The sequence below is a fragment of the Rattus rattus genome, chromosome 4, assembly GCF_011064425.1.
Source record: "Rattus rattus isolate New Zealand chromosome 4, Rrattus_CSIRO_v1, whole genome shotgun sequence".
NCBI lineage: Eukaryota > Metazoa > Chordata > Mammalia > Rodentia > Muridae > Rattus > Rattus rattus.
The window spans coordinates 82,042,709-82,063,024 of record NC_046157.1 but is presented as its reverse complement, the minus strand read 5'-3'; the positions used below and the strand labels follow the sequence as shown (position 1 = coordinate 82,063,024).

General features: G+C 53.7%; 1 protein-coding gene across 3 annotated transcripts; it reads right to left on the bottom strand.

Moving 5' to 3' along the window:
- Positions 1–1,682: 1,682 nt before the first annotated feature.
- Positions 1,683–19,803, bottom strand: Mdfi (MyoD family inhibitor). 3 transcript variants are annotated; one of them, XM_032899430.1, is made up of 5 exons: positions 19,512–19,803; positions 18,024–18,110; positions 10,050–10,232; positions 6,718–6,945; positions 1,683–2,504 (listed from the first exon to the last, which is right to left on the bottom strand). In XM_032899430.1, exons 2-5 carry the CDS (start codon positions 18,097–18,099, stop codon positions 2,248–2,250), a joined length of 744 nt encoding a protein of 247 aa, XP_032755321.1. In that variant the 5' UTR covers positions 18,100–18,110; positions 19,512–19,803; the 3' UTR covers positions 1,683–2,247. The 3 variants fall into 3 exon arrangements, with proteins under 3 accessions (XP_032755321.1, XP_032755320.1, XP_032755322.1); XM_032899429.1 differs by lacking the exon at positions 19,512–19,803 and having other exon boundaries at positions 1,684–2,504; positions 18,024–18,324; XM_032899431.1 differs by lacking the exon at positions 19,512–19,803 and having other exon boundaries at positions 2,155–2,504; positions 18,091–18,259.
- Positions 19,804–20,316: the final 513 nt, after the last annotated feature.

Here is a 20,316-nt window from a genome sequence, read left to right as displayed (position 1 = left end):
CATCCATGGAACCGGTGGCACTGCCTCAGTCCTGCCATCACTGAGACCAAAATACAACAGTCTGCCAATTACCTCACATTTTTTTGTTAAAAAAAACAAAAACAACAAGAAACAGACGACAAAAAGAAGCTGCATGTAGTGGCTCATGACTTTAATCCTAGCACTGGGGAGGCAGATGCAGGTGGATCTCTGTGAGTTCAAGGCCAGCCTGGTCTACAGGGTGAGTTCTAGGACAGCCAGGGCTACCTAGAGAGAACCTGTCTCAAAACAAACAAACAAGACCAGACAAAATGTAGTTGGACTCTTGAACCTTAGACATCAAAATAACTAAAAAAGTGTAAACTAATATAGACAAATTAATGGACACGAGGGTCATGTGCCTTGCTCTTGGTGTGATCGTGTGATTCCAGACAGATCCTGCCAGGGACCTTAGTGATTCAAGAAGTGGGCAGAGTAAGGCCCGTGGCATGGGCCACGTGAGGCAGAAGTGCCGTCGCAACCTTCAGCTACTGTAAGGAAGCCCTCTGTTCTGTAACACTCCTAAAGAAAGCTTGGATTACCAGTGGCCATTTTTACTGAATGCCCTTCCCTTCAGAAACTCTGGGAGCTACTCCAGCCACTGAGTCTGGAAGCAGCATCCACACACATCTTTGGGTGCCCTCCTCAGCCAATTCTCTCCCTTGGACCCTTCCCCGCCCGTGCTGACCCAGGTCCCTGTGGGCCTGTGCACCCCAGTGCTGCTCAGTGCTACCCAGTGCTGGCCACGTCCTACATTTTGCCTGAATGGATCACTAGACATGACCTCTGAGGTTCCTGTGACCCTGGCATGGCTTCCTTCTTTCCCAGCCTCTGACAAATGGGGAAAAGGATTTGAGCCATGGAATATGACCCTTGTTCAGGCCACATCGGCCCCCAACCTCCAGAATCTCAGGTACAAGTCAGGGTGTGCAGGCCTGGAGCGACCCCTTCGTAAGCATCCCTCTGCAGTGGACACGGGGTCAGCCGGTGCTTTGGAGCAACTCCACAGGGAATCTCAAAGAAGCTGTAGTCGGCAGGAGATTAATTAATCAAAGCCCGAACACAGCTGTGGTTAATTACACTGTGCCAAGGTTAACTCTTCCCTTGCTGGGCTCGGCTGTCAGCTGGTAGGCAGCAGGAAGAATGGTGGAGTGGGTCTTTCCTTTTCCCATCACTGCAGGAAGAGAAGGGCAGTGGGTCTTCTTAGGATGAAGAAAACACATGAAGAGCCCTCAAGAGAGCAGCACAGGCGTGGCCACAGAGTGTGCATGCATGTGCGTGTGCCCATGTGCATGCATGAGTGGGCACACGTCTGTGTGTGTGTGTGTGTGTGTGTAGGGTGCATGCCCAGGTCACAGAACAACCTCAGGGCCAGCCCTCTCACGTTGGATAAAACAGTTTATTGTGTGACCGCTGGCCTTCAAGCTTCCAGAGAGTGTCCTATTTGCCCCTTCTTGCTGTAGAGCACTGGAATGAAAGACACAGGCTCCCATATTCAGCTAAATGATGAATGGACCCCATCAAAGCCAGGCCTCATACTTGGGGGGCAAGTGTTTTACCTTCTAGCCCACCTCAGCCCCATACAGGTGCTGGGAGGTGCAGGGGGAAGGGCTTGCTTTCCAGCGTTTATGTCTAAAGGCTTTGTAAAGAGTCCCGAAGGGAGTGGAGATTGAACGGATATCTTTATTTACAGCAATGAAAAGAACAGACCCTCCCTCTACCTCCTTCCAGTCTTTTCCATATTGTCCCCACCCACCCACACCCGTCCCAAACCCCCGTCCTCTTGGTCACCATATGGGTTAGGCCCGGACAAGACCCAGTGAATGAGCTGGGGGGGGGGGGAGCAGGGGCCGACAATGGGTGGGACAGGTGCCTTTTCACATTTTCTGTCCTCAAAGCTGGGGGAGGCTGAGGGAGGCAGGCACCTGGAGCAGAGGTAGAGAAGGACATGGGCCTCCCATTCCTGCCCCACCCTCCCCTACCGTTCACAGTGTTCTGGAGTCTTGGCAGCTCTAACTGGCTCTGCCCCACCAGGCTCTAGATGCCGTGTTCCTGGTCACGCACCGAGGGGGCCAGGTTCTGCGTCTGAAGGCAGACCTGTTCGCGGCTGAGGCGGGCCCCTCTCTGCGTCCCGCCTTCTCACATCTGGCTTGGGATTCTAAGGGGGCCCGCTCGGGGTCAGAGGAGCCATCAGGCTCCGTGCGGCAGCTCTGGGACCACCCTGTGGCATCAGGAGGAGAAGCAGAGTCCACAACACTCCATGCATATCTCCAAGCAGTCTGCCGACTCGCAGCAGGCATCCAGGATGCCGCAGTCCAGGTCGCAGGGCAGGTCGCAGTCCGCACACTCGCCGGACCCACAGCAGCAGCAGCAGAGACAGGAGTCCTCGGAGCTGCAGGAGCCGCAGGTGGCGCAGTCCAGGACGATGTTGCAGAGGGTCAGGAACTCACAGAAGAGACAGGACAGTATGCAGTGGACACAGCAATCTGTGGGCGGGGGACAGGAGAGGGAGAGGCTGGAGCAAGGGAGCCCTGGTAACAGGAATAGCCCTGCTGAGCCCTGCCGTTTCGCTTGGCGCCCTTAGTTCTCACTGACCCGAGAAGCAAATGAATCTCCTGGGGATGCCCGATTTCTTTATAGGCACAGCAGCCAAGTGGGGCCTGGAGGAAGCCCAGGCAGTCTACACCGGGAGCCCCCTTAGCCGCCCTCTGCTTACATATTTAACAGGCATGTGGGGGTAGAGATGCTCCAAGCACGGCTGTAAGTAAACTCATCTGAGACTCGGGTAACAGCTCTATGACGTGAGCTGTTAAATCAGTCCCATTCTACAGGGGAGGAAACTGAGGCACAGAGATTAGCCCCTTAAAGACATATCCAAAGGGCTGGTTTGTGGCTCAGCTAATATAGTGATTGCCTCACATGCAGGAAGCCCTGCGTTGGATCTTCAGTGCCGTATAAACTGGGTACGGTGGCACGCACCTGTAATCCCAGCATTTGGGAGGCAGAAGCAAGAGGATCAGTTCAGGGCCATCCTCAGCTACTTAGTGAGCTTGAGGTCAGACTGGGGTATATGAAGCCTGTCTCAAAAAAACAAGACAAACAAAAGTATATAATCTGGGGGCTGGAGAGATGGTTCAGCAGTTAAGAGCACTGACGGCTCTTCCAGAGAGGTCCTGAGTTCAATTCCCAGCAGCCACATGGTGGCTCACAACCATCTGTAATGGGATCTGATGATCCTTCTTTCTGGTGTGTCTGAAGACAGTGACAGTGTGCTCATATACATAAAATAAACAAATAAATCTCATATATATGTGTATATATATGTGCGTATATATGTATATATGTGTGCATATATGTATATATGTGTGCATATATGTATATGTGTATATATATGTATATATATATGTATGTATGTATGTATGTATGTATATATATATATCTCCCAGAATTCTGCTCATCCTTCACTGAACCCGCTACACTTGGTCTCTGGCTACACCTCACCAATCTGTTGTCTATCCCACAGGCTGGAAGGAGCCTTTAAAAACAGAGGCTGAAAGATTAAAAGTAAAAAGAAAGGCTATACATCAGGTCCTGCTTTGCTCAGAGCGGTCACTGACCCAACCCCAAGGGGTAAAAGCTCAGGTTCCTGGTGGTCCCCAGGCCCAGAGACCTCATTGTTCCTGACAAGTCCTGGGCAGCCTGTACTTTGCCCTGCCACACTGGTCTTCTGGCTGAACCTAGGCCAAACAGGAGCCCTTCCCTGCCCGGAATGTTCTCACTCCCTTTACTCCTTATTTCTCCAAGTGTCCTCTCTCCCGGATGAGAGCAGGCTCCACTACTCCTGCCCAGGAGAAAGCAGAACCTCTCTTCGCCCTGGCACCCGCTGCTCTCCTGGCATGCTTCTGTCTTCCTGGCTCTGTCACCTCCCGCCACACCACGGGCTTTTAGCTCATGGCCATCCCACACTTCACCAGGCCCTTGACCTGTTATGTTCACAGATGTGTCACAAGTCCCCAGAACAGGATGTGGCTCAGTCAGTGCATGCACAAAGTCCCGAGTCCTACCCCAGCACCGTATATGCTGTGGTTCTGCATGTCTGTAATCCCAGCTCACGGTAGGCGGAGGCAAGACGGTCAGGAGTTCAAAGCCATCGCTGGCTACACAGAGAATCTGAGGCCAGCTCGGGCTACACCAAGTGAACACAGTGGGTGCTCAGTTGAATGTGTGAGCTATAGCTTCTCATGCACTATTCATCCTGGGCAGTCAGCCCCACCTGAGGGCCAGGCCAGGGGACAGAACACCCACCCCTCTCCACCAGAACTACCCTTTGCCGATTAATGCTATCCAGTGTCCTCTGTGGATGTCTGGGCTTCGATCTATGCCCAGCATGGACACAGTAGTTCTTTTCAAATGCAGATGTGGAAAATCACTGCTATATTTAAAATCCTCAGTCCATTTCAACCATTCATGTGTGTGGGGAGGGGGAGTGGATTGGGGGGCATCTTTGTACCCTACAACATAGTCAGCATAGTTAATTAGGCTTTTTCAGAGTCCCTATGTGCCTAGAGCCTCAGTCTACCTAGGAAATGCCATTACACCCATTACCTGACACATCCATTTTCACGCCCACTACCTTTGCCCTAGACTCTATACCCCCCTCTTGGGCCTTCTGGGCTGGTGTAGTGCAGCTAATGCATTCCTTGCTGATGCAACCTCTGTGCCTGCCCTTGTTATGTGGATGGTGGTCATGTGTGCCTTCTTCACGAGAGCTGAAGGAGGGCAAGGGCTAGCTCCGTCCCTAGCATACAGCAGATGCCCAGAACGCACGCGAGTTATTATTTATTTTCCTGCACCACTGGGACTTGAACCCAGGGCCTTGAATATGCTAGACATGGGTCTACCACCTAACCTAGCCACTTCCTCACCCCTAGGGCAAGTTAAGTGAATGACTGTCTGTCATAAAATACTTCTGGTAGAATCTGCCTCCAAGGGTGAGAAGGTTTCAGAATAACACACACATCCACCTGCATGTGTGTGTGGGGGAAAGGGGTCAGGGCAGGGGCGCTATGGAGATGGCTGGGTGGTTAGAATTCCTTTTCCTTGCAGAGAACCAGGGTTTGATTCTATTCAGTTCAATTCCCAGCTCCCACATGGTGGCTCGCAACCATTTGTGACTCCAGTTCCAGGGGATCTGATACATACTCTTCTGGCCTCTGAGGGAGTCAGGCACACACATGGTGCACATACGTATGTGCAGGCAAAACTCTCACACAAACGAAATAAATAAATCTTTTTTTTTTCTTTTTTTTCAGAGCTGGGGACCGAACCCAGGGCCTTGCACTTGCTAGGCAAGCGCTCTACCACTGAGCCAAATCCCCAACCCCAATAAATAAATCTTAACAACAAGTGTTACACTGTACCCTGCCTTCAGGTGGCTAGGCCAGGGTCCCCCAACATGAACAGGGCTGAGATATGATGGCTCCTGGCTGTGCTAATACCTGGGCAAAATCAGCTGATGGCTGACCTGAGCAGCCGGAGGAGGCTCTGTGTTGTTCGAACATCAGCTGGGTGTCAGATCTGAGAACTCTGAGCCTCCCCTGCTGGACTTTGTCCCCACTCCCCCTCACCACACACCCCTGCCACCACCCCCGCACCATTCTATTCTTTCCTATCAGTTTGACTAAACAGGCGGTTCACTCCAAAACAAATTTTTTTTTCCATTTTCTTTGGTGCTGGAGATAGAAAACCTTCACATGCTAAGCACACGCCCCACCACCGCCTTGTGGAATTTTCTGGAATAAGGTAGCTAACGCTGGATCAGCCCAGATGTACTTTGCAAGGGTTTACTAAGTGAACAGGACAGCAAAGTCTGAAGGGTCCAGGCGTGCGCTGAATCCCCTCCGTTACCTTTCACCTTAGCTTCTGCTTAGCCTCTAGCGGTTTTCTTCCCGTGGTCCCATGGATGAGTCACTGGAGCTGGAGGCCTACCTTTCTATACATATGTACTGGCTAACCAGTGTGTCAATTTGATACGAGCCAGAGTCATAGGAGAGGAAGGAGCCTCAGTTGGGGAAAGGCCTTCCTGAGATCCAGCTGTAAGGCATTTTCTTAGTGATCAACGGGGAAGGGTCCCGCCCATTGTGGGAGGTGCCATCCCCGGGCTGGTGGTCCTGGATGGTATAAGAAAGCAGACTGAGCACGCCATGGAGACCATGCCAGTAAGCAGCACCCCTCTGTGACCTTTGCATCAGCTCCTGCCTCCAGGTTCCTGCCCTGCTTGGGTTCCTGTCCAGACTTCCTTTGATAATGGATTGTGATTTGGAAGTGTAAAGCCAAAAAAACCCCTTTCCTCCCCAACTTGCTTTTTAGTCACGGTGTTTTTGTTGCAGCCGCACACATATGTGGAGATCAGATAACACTTGCTGGAGTTAGTACTCTTTTCCCACCCCGTAGGTCCCAGGGAGCAGACTCGGGTCACAGTAATCCCGCTTGGGCCTCCCGAGTGCTGGAATCATAGCGGCGTGTGCCATCACACCCAGTTTCTTATTATTGCTTGAGACAGGGTCTTGTTCTGTAGCTCAAGATGGCCTTGATCCTCCAGCCTCAGGCTCCTAATTGCTGTCCCACTGAGTTGTGCATTTCTTAAGCAGCAAGTTGGTGATGCTGCCTTTCTGTGGAAGCGGACGGCAGGGGCCTTACCTTCCTGAGCCTGGAGGGGAACCTGTGAGGCTGACCGGGTGCTGCCTTTGCTCTTCCTTCCGGCCTGGCTGCCGAGAGATGGATGCGTCTGCAACTTCCGGTGGGCCTTGGTCCCGCCCAGAGCACCGTTCCCCGCATGCCCGGCACCGCCCGGTTCTGAGAGGTGGTCGTGGCCGGAGCCATTTGGCAGTAGTGGGGTGCAGCCTTGGGGGTTCCCTTGAGGCTGACCTGGAGAGATGAAGAGACGATGAGGAAAGAGGGTCATCCTCTAGTGGTCAGTTGGAGTCCTGCCTACTTCATTCCTAGTTGCACCCCAGCGCAGCGCAGGCAGATTTTTCTTCATTACACGGAGAAACTGAGGCCCAGAAAGCAAAAATGACTAGCTCATAGTGACAAAGTGTGGAACAGTGGCAGACTGGGGCTCAGCTCCCAACTCCTATAGCAGTGCTCATTCCAGAAAAACCAAACCCAAAACTGGAGGTACAAAGCGGGGGGCGGGGAACCCCACTTTCTCACCCATATGAAGTCTGTTTTTTTATTTTAGGCTCTGGGATTTGGTCTAGAGTGGTGGGGTAGGGGAGACACGGTTGGCGGGGGTTGCTTAAGACGGCAGCGAATTGGTTAACCTTCACCTTGGCTTCTGCCAAACCCCCAGCTGTTTTCGCCCTTGGTGCTGCGGGTGACTTATTGGGAACATCTGTTTGGGATGTATTCTTGGCCCTGGACTCAAGGGCCCCTCACAGCAGCCCCTTTTTTTCTGCTTCTTGCCTTCAGCCCTGCAGAGTCCCACCCAGCCCTGCTGCTGTGGGGCTGAGAGAGTGCGGAGGGAGGGGCTCCTGGGTCTAGGTGATGGCAGAGGGATGGGGGCTGGTAGGTGAGAGACCTCCGGCAAGGCAGTTACCTTCCCAGCCTAAGCAACCAGTTTTAGGAAGCTGGGCCTGCCGGGTCCCTCAAATCCTTGGCTCCTTGGTAGATCTTATTCAAAGGATGCTCAATGGAGCTGTTTGGCACTTGTCTCCGGAGGTGAGGGTATATGTGTGTTATGCTGGTATGGGGATAAGAAGCAGTCACAGGGGGTTGGGGATTTAGCTCAGTGGTAGAGCGCTTGCCTAGCAAGCGCAAGGCCCCTGGGTTCAGTCCCCAGCTCCGGGGGGGAAAAAAAAAAAAAAAAGAAGCGGTCACAGGAAGTCCGGAACCCACCGCTGCTGAGTCTCTCCAGCAAACAGGGTATTTCCAGCCCTCAGCTGAGCCTTTGCGCCTTGATTTCTCTAGGCTACTTGTGGATTTAAATTTTCCAGGAGGCCTCGGGTGCTCAGGAGAGACAAAGGGGGCTGGCCACTGGCTGTGTGCTGGCTGGTCACTGTCCCCAGCACTTGCCAACTGTCTTCTCATGGAATTCTCTTCATAAAACTTTCTTTCTCCCCCATTGGATCTTTGTAGGGAAAACTAGACTCAGACAGGCTCTGCAGCTGACAACGATGCTATTCAAGTCTGTCATCCTCCTGCCTCCACTTCCCAGGTCCTGGGATCACCAGTGTAGACCACCATGCCTGAATCACTATCCTTTTTTATCACCGATAAGGAAAAAAGTTCCAGAGAGGGACAGTAACTTTCCCAAGGCCACAACAACTAGCGAATCTCAGAAGTGGAACTCGTTTGAGATTTTGAGCAGGACAGAGAGGAGGCAAAAGCTGGGTACCGAGGGGCTGAGAAATAGTCTTTTACATCCACATAATCACTGTAAAACATTTTTATTTATTTTTATTTTATATGCACGAGTGTTTTGTCTGCATGTATTATGCCTGTGCGAGGGTGTCAGGTCTTGGAGTTACAGACAAGTGTGAGCTTCACTGTGAGCTCTGGGATTTAAACCCAGGTCCCTGGAAGAGCAGTCAGTGCTCTTAACCACCGAGCCATCTCCCCAGCCCCTACATAATCCCTTCTTAAAAGCGGTAGCTAGTTAACATGTTTTGAGTAGGTATTAGGGGCAAGGTGGTGAACTAAGATACTTACACACAGTATCGTCTTTAAAGATCACAAGTGACCTATTATTGGCCCACTTCTCTGATGAAGAACCTTGAGGACCAGCCGGTATAATCTGAAAGATTCCACAGCTAGGAAGTGGAGGGAGGAGAGGCCTGGAGTCTGGTAGGGTAACATCAGCGACTGACAAGGTGGGGAGCAGAGGTGCACACTGGGAGCATCGGGCAGGCATGGCTGGGGCCTGCACCTGGTAAACAGGAGCACAGCCTCGAGAGTGGCCAGGCCTGAATCATCCTGGTTCCACACAGATGACTGGGTTTAGCCTTTGGCCAGCTTCACTGTCCCTTGCCCTGCTGCCTAAACATGGGTACAGTGGCCAGAGGGAGGGAATGTGTGGTGAGCCCAGGGCCCTGGGAGGTGCTGCAGACACAAAGCTTGCCTGTGGCCTTGGCTGTGGGGTAGCCAAGGGGTGGGGGTGGTGTTGAGTCACAGTGCAAACACTTAAGGCCATAGACACAGGGGTGTCTGTCCCACTCCCACCTGGGACACCCTCCCTGTGGCTATGGCCGTGTGTGTGTGTGTGTGTGTGTGTGTGTGTGTGTAAGGCTGAGGACACTGCTCTCCCAGGAGTCAGGAACCCTACTTCCATACTTGACCCCAATTCCCTGGCTAGAAGTCTAGGAGGCACAATGTTTATGCCAACAAGGCAGGTGGGCATAGTGGAGTGAGGCCAGCAGACTTGAGTGCCAGACTTGTGTCTGGCTCTGTTCTAGGTCTGTGCCTCAGTTTCCTCATCTGTAGAATGGGCTTGATAAGAGCTATGGCAGTGCCTCTCCTGGAAAGCACTCAAGCTTCTTCACAGACAGAAAACTCGCTCTGAGGTACTCTCACAGAAGGTGGCACTTGCTTATTACAAAATGATCCTGGCAGCCCCTTGCCTGGATCCCAGGGCCAGGAGACTTCCAACCAGGCTTGGTAAAGAAGGTGAATTTTTGCTCCTTTCTCTCCAGAGCAACTGGGAGTTTCCCTCTTTCTTTTGCACCCTGGTCCTGCCCTGAAGAGTGCACTGTACTGTGTTCCAGCCTCTGGCCCTGCCCAGCAAACCAATTCCCTCTCTGAGAGGCAAAGGTGCCTCTTGCCCGACAACCTTAACTGGATCCCCTGAGCCTGGCCTCTTACAGGGCAGAGAGGTAGAGAGCTGCTGACCTCACAGAACCCACAGGACGGCCTCCCTGACACTCCCCTGTCTACGTCAGCACCCAGGGCAAAGACAGCATACCTGTGCTGCTGATAGCATATAAAATTTCCCTGCATGTTGCCACCCCAAACCCCAGGTCCCTGGGACTCACGCGTCACAGCTTCTGTGGGGACATCGAGGTCAGTGCTGTTCAGAGCCTGGTGAACCCCAAGACCACCGTCTTGGGGCATGGAGGGTACTGCCTCCTCCAGGGAGCCCTCTTCTGACGATGCCTCTGCAGGGTGAGTGGATCTTGCTACTACCTCCAGCCCAGGGAGGAGGGACATGGTCTGGGCTAGGAAAAAACAGATGATCAAAGATTGTTTCCTGGTGTCCTCCTGTGTGCCCAGGTCTGACCTACAGCCCAGAGCACCCAATGAGCCCTCACTTCTGGTCCTTTCATGATTAACCCAGCTATCACCTATCTGACTTCCAAACTGATAGTTCCCGAGTCATAACTCATACGTGTGCAAGGGCATGGGGGCATGCATTTGTCCATGGGTGAATACATACATGTGACATCAGGAGAACGGGCCTGTGGTATAAAGAGATGTCGGGAGAGGAGAGACATACAGTGTAGGAGAAAAACTGACAAGAGGCTCAACGCTGCAGCCAAAGAATTAGCTATGGGGACTGACAGGCACTGGACGGTAGATTCTGGGAAAAGAGAATTTGGGAAATTGGATGGGGAGGGCTGAGCTGCTGAGATCTGGTGACAGGCAGTCTGGGATGAACAAGAAAGTCAGCCACGGAGAAGAAAGACGAAGACCAGACAAGAGCCTGGGCCGACCCAAGCAGGGAGCTGCTATGAGACAGGAAGAAGGCAGATGTGGAGAAACTGGGTCAGAGAAGGGGTGCTGGCATCGGAGAGAAACAAGAGAGCAACCTGGGGGTGAGGAGCAGGGAGGGGCGCCGGGCAGGAAGAGAGGCCGGGAGACAGCCAGGAGGGCTGGGAAGAGGTGAACCACAGGCCCATGTAATTAGAGTGGCTCTGGGCAGGGTGGGCAGGATGAGGGAACGAAGCCACCTACAAACCACAGCTCCCCAGGCAGCAGCAGGATTGGGCCCCTTGGGCTCCCAGGAAAGCACAGGGGATGGGAGGTGTCTGAGAGTTTACAGCCTTGGTATCTGGGCTTGGGGAGATCTGGGGGTAAAGCCAGGGGTCACAAGGCCCAAGCTATGATAATTTGAGGGGTGCAGTTGCCTTCTTAGCAGACCCCAGGCTGTGCTATGCAGTGGATGGTGGTGGTCTGAGGGCATGGCCCTGTACCTGTGCCTCTCCTCATACTTCCTATGCTGGGAGAAAGAAGAAACAGAGGTGGACACCAGAGGGCAGGGCTGTGGGGAGGCAGGTTACAGAGATGTGGGTGGGAAGGTGGAAAAAAACCAGCAGTGAGACTCAAAGGTAAGAGGCCCCCACAACCTGGATTCAGGATGCAAAAATCAAATGTCTCTTGGCAAGTCACGGGGCTGAAATAAGGGACAACGGACGAGGCAGAGATGACGGCCAAAGAGATGTCACAATGACTGCTAGGTGGAATCCCTGACGTGATTGGAAGGCGGGCACTGAGTTGGCACGAAGGAATTCAAGTAGGCACTTGGGATCAAATTCTAGGAAGAAAGGCCTGCTAGTTCCAGACACCAGCCCCGATGCCCAGAAACACCTCTCCATGGTCCCAGGCCCTGGGCTGGGGCCCTGACTCTCCCCCACACATGGTGTCATGAAAAAGACCCATGGAAGAGTTAAGTTTCGTGATTTTAAAAAAGCTTTATCTTAGGACCAGAGAGATGGCTTGGAGGTTAAGAGCACTGTCTGCTCCTCCAGTGGCCCTGGGTTCAATTCCCAGCACCCACATGGTGGCTCACAACCCTCTGTAATGGGACCGGATGCCCTCTTCTGGTGTGTCCGAAGACAGGGCACTCATAGACATAAAATAAATAAATAAACCTTAGAAAAAAAAAGCTTGACCTTATTTTTAACTCTCTGTATGTATGTATGTGTGCTCACGTGCATGTGGGTTTGTGCACATGAGCAGTATCCACGGAGACCAGACGAGGGCATCGGCTCCCCTGGAGTTGGTGTACCAGCAGGATGTAGGCTACCTGATGTGGATGCTGGGAACTGAAAAAGCATCCTAACTGCTGAGTTAGTTCCATCTCTCATCTCCACGCCCTACCTCCCAGAATGCCTCTGGTAGCTAAGGTCTCACTCTGTAGCCCAGGCTGGTCTTGAACAATAATGGGCAATCCCTGGCCTCCTGAGTGCTGGGATTACAAGCAGAACCGTCACCGTGCCTGGCTTGTTGCAGACTTTGAGTTACCTTGTGTAAGAAGGAGGCACGGATACCCAGCTCTCAGAGCAAGACGCATGGCAGAGGGGTCATTCGCCAGCGTCACCCATTACCCATCTAACCTTGCCTTCTCCTTCTTCCCTTCTCCCCTCCAGCACTTATTAGCATCTACAAGATGCCTAACCTAACCAAGCACCAGTATAACAGAATGAGGAAAAGCGGCCCGCCACTTAAGGAGCTAGCTGTCTGTCACAGTGCAAGTGGCTGTCATATACACTGAGAGGCAAGAATTACAGCGAGCTAGCCAGGCATGGCGGCCCGCATCTGTAATCGCAGCTCTTGAGAGGCTCAGGAAGAAGCTTTGCCCATGAATTCCGGGTCAGCCTGGGCTACAGAACAAGACTCTCTCAAAAGCAAAACAAACGACAAGTGAGTTTCTGTAGGCTGCTGGGTGCGATGGGGCAGATCTGGAGGCCTAGCACCTAGGGGGCTATGAGAGTTGGAGGTCTAGACTGAGCTACATAGCATGACCCACCTCAATATAAAATAAAATCCCAGCAGGGATATTGACAAGGGTTGATGAGGAAGAAGGCTGGGCATGTAGTTCGGCAACCAGAGAACTTGTGATAATGTTAGCTTTTAAGGATCCCGGTGGAGTGTGGTCACTTACCTATACTCCCAGCATCTGGGAGGTAGAGGCAGGAGGAACAAGAGTTAAATGCCAGCCTTGGCTACAAGCAAGTTCAAGGCCAGTCCGGGCCTCATAAGATCAAGTCTTTAAAAAAAAAGTCCCCCCCCAAGTGTGTAGGTGTGTGTACACGTAAGTTTGTGTATAGGCAGTTGTGTGTGTATGTAGGTATGCATACGGGCATTTGTGTATGTGTATGTAGGGATGTGCGTATGCATGTAGGTTTCTGTGTATGTTTATTTGTGGGTAGGCGTGTGTAGGGGTGTGTGTGTGTAGGTGTATGTGTGTGTGTGTAGGGGTATGTATACATGTGTAGGGGTGTGTACCCATTTCCATGCCTGGAGAAGACAAAATCTACTGAGCATAAGAACTCTGGAACTCGGGGCTGGGGATTTAGCTCAGTGGTAGAGCACTTGCCTAGCAAGCGCAAGGCCCTGGGTTCGGTCCCCAGCTCCGGATCTCGTTTTTTGTTTGTTTGTTTGTTTTTAGAACAACACAGAAATCTTACAGGAAGTGCTGTATTTTAATCCCAGGTAGGGATGTGGGGCTGCTAGGCACTGCCCACAGCAGGACCATGACTTACCTCATGCTTTAGCGGAAGCATGGTTTTGCCAGCTGCAGAAAATTTCTGTGATTATGTGACATGTGGAACTGTGGGATTTTTCAGAGGGTACCTATATGCAAGGACCCCGAGAGGCAATTGTCAGTGGTTGTTGGTCATTTAGGGAGGTTGCCTGTGGTTTGTTCGTAGCCTCGATCAAAGTAGAAACGAGAGCAAAGAAATCAGGCTCGGGGGGTTTCCTAACTCCCCTCTCCCCTCTCTCCTTCCCCCTCTCTCCTCTCCCCTCTCTCCTCTCTCCTATCTTGTGTTGTGGTAAAACGGGGCAGGGGGAGGGGTGGAAGTAAAGGGTGGGAAAAAGAAGAACCCACAGAGTAGCAAAGACCAGCTAGCTACAAATGAGTTTCAGACAATTGTTGGGGTCTGGGGACTGAGAAGAGGAACCAAGACCCCAGAGCCGCCAGTTTGATGGGCATGAAGAGCACATGCCACTTGGTGCTCCCGAGGATGGGAGTCTGTAACGGCAGCGGGTCAGCGAAAGCCCTTGGCTTCCCAGGCTTTTATCTGAGGTCACCAGAGTATACAGTCCTGATGGAGTCAAGATTCCTGCTCTTTTGGTTCCTAGAGCTTGTGGGGGAAGAGGAAGGGGGAAGGAGGAAGAGGAGAAGGGGGAGGGAGAGGAGGAGGAGGGTTTAAGGAGATGGGACTCCCCATCTCTGTCCCATTCACTCGTGTCTCTCCTAATAATAGTCACCTATATGACTGGTGACCTTGAACCTGGAAGGAACCGAAAAGTTCTAGAGAGACCAGACCATGGCCCAAGGAAGCTGACAATGTATGAAATTTGACTTTCTAGGACCAAGTCCGGCGGTTCAGCCTGGACACAAGAGGGGCAGACCTGAAGCCAGGAAGGTCAGAGTTGCAGGCAGAAGAGGGGGAACGAAGCCTGTGCCCAGTCAGGTCCGCAGTGCTGGAAGGAAGAGGCAGAGTCAGGAAGACCCATCTGCTCCACAGATGCTACCCCATGGCATCTGGACCCCAAGACTTGGGCTGGGAATAGAACTTCTGAGATAGGTGGGACAGAAGACCCACAGGTGGGTGGGGGACTTGCAGATCAAGAGCCCAGTTTCCCTTCTGTGACCAAAAGACTCTGCTGTCTGACCACGTCTAAGGGAATCTCCTGGAGTGTGAGTGTAAGAGAGGGTGGAGGGAAGGTATGGTTGGAAAAGGCCAAGTGGGAACGCTGTGGGCATGTGCAAAGGACCCACGGGATAGCGAGGGACTGATGTCTGCAGCTTGAGTCCTAGCAGGCGCCATCTGGTCTGGTGGCACATCTCCCTCACAGCTGACCAGAACGACATCATTCTTTAATGTACACAGTGACCTCAAACATGCTAGTGTCCTGTACCCCTGGTGAAATCCAGGCAGGATTCACTCTGACGCATGCTCAGTCCTGCCATGGCCTAAGGTTCCGGTCTGCAGGTCAGAGCTCTAGAAAGGACAGGAAGTTACATACTCAGATCTACACGCTGCATAGGAAAGTCAGGGACACTCTCGGCAGCAGCAGGGACCAGTGGTTCCCCCGGAATGTTTGTTATCCATCAGGTTGGGGTGGGGGTGGTTCCTGGCCAGGAAGAAAGAGGAGAACCTCTCCCAGGTGGGATGGGTTCACTTTAAGCCTGGCCAATTCCTGTTCTGGGGCTCCAAGTTCAGGCCCCATCATCGTCTTTGCAGACAGTGAATGTCTCTAGAGAGAGAAGACCAGGACTTCGGGCCAGGGCGTGATGTCTGGGACCCCTCATTTCACTCTCTGTCTGACCAGACATTCAAAGCCTCTGGTCACACATCTTCAGTGAATGTACAAAGGTCTCGTGTTCCAGGCAGACTAGCTTGTCCACACCCTTGGGCTATCACAGCAGCTTCTGGCCAAACTACCTATGCATATGTAGTTTCTCCTGACCACACGGCCACCATCCTTCCTGGTCTAGCCACAATACCATCTCCTTCTCCGGAAAGCCTTCTCTGACCCCCGTGACATTAGTTCTTTCTCCACACAGCCATGCTATACCACCAACCCGGCAATGAAGCACCCGCTTCTGCAGACCAGGCCCTTGTCCGTCTCCTTCCCTTTTGGTGGTCAGTATTTACGCCTGCACCTCTCTGGCTGAGTGCTGGCACTCAGAATGCCCAGGTCAGGGAAAGGAGAAAGAGGGGTCACATGGAGCGTTAGGGGTGGCGTCTGGCTTTGAACTCTAAGGAGACCAGAGAAGGTGGACTCTTCTGATGTCCATATCACAAGTGTGAATTCACTAGTCACAGACCCAGGCCACTGAGTGGAGGACCAGAGAGGGTCCGAGCTACCATTTAGACCCAATCCGGTTGTTTTATTTTAGGTCCAAAGGCTTCAATTCCCAGGAAATTGAATTTAGACCCATGGATAGAAATGTGTCTTTCCAGTGCTGAGCAGAAATCTTGTGGGTTAGGGAGCCAGGCTTTTGGGGCTCTCGGGAATGGGTGAGGTGGAGGCCAGGAGGGGAGTCAGCATCTGAGTGCTTGGCTACCTGCCCTAACCAGAACTGCCCCAAGTCCTCTGGTGCCCTGTCTGTATCTTGGATGCCCGAGAGAGGAGGCCATGTCACTCTCTGGCTTTTCAGCCAGCAGCTTCTACTTTAGGGGACGGCGGCGTAATGGCCTCCCTGTTCTGTGGGCACACAGGGAGCATGGGGGGTTTCTGGTCTCAAAGTCTGTGGGGTTTTGGCCGAGTCTCCTGCGGTTTGGGCTTCCTGGGTAGCAGGCAGAACAGAACAGGACAAGTGTTATAAAAGCTGCATTGTCTGGCCCAGTTCTGGCTGGGGAGGGGGCTTGCTGGAACACTGGGGGACTCAAATTACAGCCCAGGACTTAGCCTTCCCAGTAGCTCCCCCTGGACTCTGCAGCCTGTCTTGAGCACACTTTGCTCCCTTCCTTTGCCACTGGGTGGAGAGCGGGTCAGACATGGGAGGGGATCTTGGAAAGAGATATCACAGGAGAGAGCAGAGAAAAGGGGAATATGGGAAGCAAGCAAGCATGAAAACGTGGGGGAGGGGGAGGGGAGGAGGAGGAGGAGGAGGAGGAGGAGGAGAGAGAGAGAGAGAGAGAGAGAGAGAGAGAGAGAGAGAGAGAGAGAGAGAGAGAGAGAAATGTCCCAGACACAAAGGCCTCCCAACTCCCTGCTCCCCACAGACCTTCAAGGACCCTGGTCCTGGGAGGAGGGTATCCCTAGAATTCTAAGTCTTGAATTAAGGGCTCCACCAGAGTAGGGACTTAGGGCTGGTGGAGTCAGCCCGCAGGCACATTAGCCTCCACTGGCCAGACATCACTCAGTTTTGGGAGACCCTCCACTCTACAGTTGGGAGAGGCCAGGCCAGGTAGACAAGCCGCTGAGACCATCCTGCAAACAGACAAAAAAGCTTGGGTGGCCCAGATAGGGGGTAGGGGTGAGGGGTGGAGGTGGAAACCCAGACCAGAGAAGGGAAAAGGACTTGTCCAAGGCCAGGATGAGAGTTTGAGGTCCAGGATGGGCTTGGGTTTTCATTACTGATGCAGTGTTGGGGAAAGGAGAGGTTGGTTTGGGAGGGAGGAAGGCAGGGCCTCAGACTGAGCCAAAATAGGGGTTTAAGTCAGGAAATCTGGGCCTACACTTCTGCACCCTGCCCACCCTGACTCTGGATGTTCTTATGATCCTCAGAGAAAACTCTAGACTGTTAGGGCCACGGGCTGGAAAGCTAAATTGTCAGGTTCCCCGCAGGGAGCCACATACCTTTCCTTAGTCTGTAGGCTCCTGGGGCCATCAGGGTAGTTATCCTCTGAGGTGGGGGAAGGGGCATTTTACCTCGTAGTAGAGAGGAGAGAGGAGAGAGAGAGAGAGAGAGAGAGAGAGAGAGAGAGAGAGAGAGAGAGAGAGAGAGAGAGAGAGAGTGTGTGTGTGTGTGTGTGTGTGTGTGTGTGTGTGTGTGTGCCACACAGGGTGGGGACTGGCCCGAGGGAACTTCAGCTAGCAAGAAGGAGGGAAGGGGCCAGGTTCCTAACCACTAGCTGCTGAGACAAAAGTTTTCAAAGAGCTCTCCAGCTACATTCTGCTTAGTTTGGGGGAAGGGAAGAAGAGAGACTCAGACACCGCCCCCCCCCCACTCCCCGCCGAAGGCCCTCATAAATATTTACACACTGGGCAGAAATGGTTCGGCCACAAATCCCAATATTATGGGCAGGCATCACGGAGTGTGTGTGTTTGTGTGTGTGTGTGTGTGTGTCTAGGGGGAGTTGGAGCCAACTCCGCACAGCCATGGCCGCCTGCTCCGGGCCCTGCCTCCTCACCCTAGCCCTCTACTACCTCTTCTCCCCTAAGACCTGGTCCCCAATACTGAGACTTTCCATCCCCACCCCCACCCAAGCTCCTGGGGGCCATCTGCCTGTAGGTCTCCAAGAGAACCAACAACCCCACCCCCAAACTTCTCTCAGCTTCCACACTACTCTGGTCTGTCTATCTTCGATTTTCATTCCTGCTCCTACCTGGGTCCAGGGCAGCGCTGGGGACTCCATGAGGCGCGTCGCAGCGAGAAGGGCACTGACCGCTCACCTGGGACATCGGCCTGGGACCTGGAGAAAACAGCGCTCAGCAGGCGGGGCAGGCCTCCCTCGGGTGTGCGTGGGGAACTGGAGTGGGTGCCCTAGCGCATACTCGTGCAAGCTGCGCGCTGCTGGCCCAGGCAGGTCACCTCGTGGACCCTGCCATGCGACACCTGGGTGTCGCCCGCGCCCCCTCCCCGCTCACTCGCTCTTGGCTCCCATTCCAGCGCCAGCTCGAACCCACCGATCGCCCCTTCCTTCTTCCTTCTCTCGTTCCAGCCCCCTCGCTCCTCCCCTCTTCCCTGGCCCACCCCGTCTCCGCCCCCTCCTCGCTGTCTCAGCCCCCCTCGGGCGTCCCCTCCCCGGTGCGGGACTCGCTGCTGCCAGGGCAGGACACGTCTGTCCGCGGGGCGTCCGAGGCCTGAGCCCCCACAGGAAGCCAGCTCGTCTGGTTTCCTCCCCCTTGCTCAGAGCCAGGATCTCCAGTCTCCCCAGATCTCCGCCTACCCAGGGCCGGGAGAACCTCGCGGGTTGCACAAGGGGCCGCGTGTTTTCCTTCGGTCTTAAACTTTGTAAAAGTTTCCAGAATATCAAAAGAAAGAAGACACAATCACCCTGGGACAATGGTCTGAATAGTAGTAGCCCTCAAATCGCGTTGCCCCGAAGATCAGAGCAATCTAGTTCTTCTGGCGCCCTTTGCTCACGCCCTTGACTTCCACTTCGGAGCTGGCTGCCTGGAGTTTGGGGCTCAGCCCATCAGAAACTGGCCCTCCGGGAAGCTGGGCTGGTGTCTCATCAGCCTCCCCGGTTCCATAGCTGCCAAAAACATCCCCAAGGCCTGCCACCCCCGCCAGTGGCAGCTGGACTTGGGAATTCGTTTTAGAAGGACTGCCCATCCCCTCTTTGGGCACCAGGCTGCCACCCCAACTTTCTCACACGAGGGTGAGTGTAGAAGGGATTGAGGAGAGGCAGTCTGTTGGTCCGGCTGGAATTGTAAGCTCTGGCTATGCTTGAACAGAAGAACTGTCACCAAGAAGTAGGGGTGGGTGGGTTCGGGGACCCTCAAAAGTGATCCCAGCAGCCGATTCCGAGAGCTCGTAGGCAGCCAGTTGAAGCTAGACAGCCTCATGGAGGTGATCCTCAGGTAGGAAGCCCTTCTGGGACCAACACTGGACTGAGCCGCCACTAAACCCGGCGTCTGAGTCCACACCACCAGGGCTAATTAGGGAGGCGGCGGCGCCAGGCCACCTCCTCTCAGTCCGCGTTACAACCGAGAGGAAAGCTGGGACGCCAAGGATGGAGCTTCCCCACAGTCGCCTCCCAGTCCTCGAAGTCACTACTTACAACTCTTGTAGGTCTTCTGGGCGCCGTCGGGGCCAGGACCCGCGTGGCCCCCACGGCGCCCGCAACGCTCTCACCGCCCTCAGCCACGTCCCCGGGATGGGCAGGGGTGGCTGGGCTGGGAGGAAAGTGGGACGGGAGGGGGTCCCGCCCTGGATGTCTGGATGCTCGCTGCGGGGGACTTGGCGCCCCAGAGCCTCGGAGATCTGGCTGCTGTCTGGGGGCGTCGCAGAGTTTGGGAGCACTCCTCCTTCCTGGTAGCGGCTGAGTCACTGCGACGCGCCCGCGGGAGGGTTTGGCTGCTGCTGCATTCTTCCTGGCTTACCTGAGCCGGTAGGCCGGGCCTCACCTGCCTTCAAAAGCTGCTCCTCAGTCTCTCCTTAGCTTCAGCGCCCCACCTTTTAAGTTTTTCTGTCTCAGATCAGGGGCCCGGGCAGCTAACGTAATCCTTGAGCCTCACTGTTTCCAGGTCGCCCCAGAGATGTCAAAGCGCCCCACCCCCACCCGCCAGAAGCCCATGTTTACGTCTGTGTGGCTGCAGGAATAACTTTACCTTATGCACGCTGGTTACACAGATGTGCTCTCTTTGAGGACTCAGCAGTCAAGAGCTAGATTGCTCTGATCTTCGGGACAACGGGGTTTGAGGGCCACTACTAATTAGTATTGTGATACTGAACCAAGTATCACGAGGGTACTTGGGGTGCGGGAACTTCTTGTTGTCGAGACAACATGGTGTCCAGTGTGGTCACAAACTCCTGTGTGATGATGACCTTCTGCTCCTGCTTCCCAAGCGCTCTGATTGCTGGGCACCACATCCGGTTCGAGGGGCTGTAGAGATGAGTTTCCTGTACGCTGGGCAAGCACTTTTCCAGCTCAGCTACATCCCCATGGTGAG

Bases quoted from the DNA above. Each gene is read 5' to 3' on its own strand.
- Mdfi (XM_032899430.1), bottom strand. From the start codon at position 18,099: ATGTCCCAGGTGAGCGGTCAGTGCCCTTCTCGCTGCGACGCGCCTCAT. The intron at 6,946-10,049 runs GTGAGTCCCAGG...TCATCTCTCCAG, and splicing joins CCCCACAGAAGCTGTGACGC to GTCAGCCTCAAGGGAACCCC. The intron at 2,505-6,717 runs GTAAGGCCCCTG...CCCCGCCCACAG, and splicing joins TCCCCTCCAGGCTCAGGAAG to ATTGCTGTGTCCACTGCATA.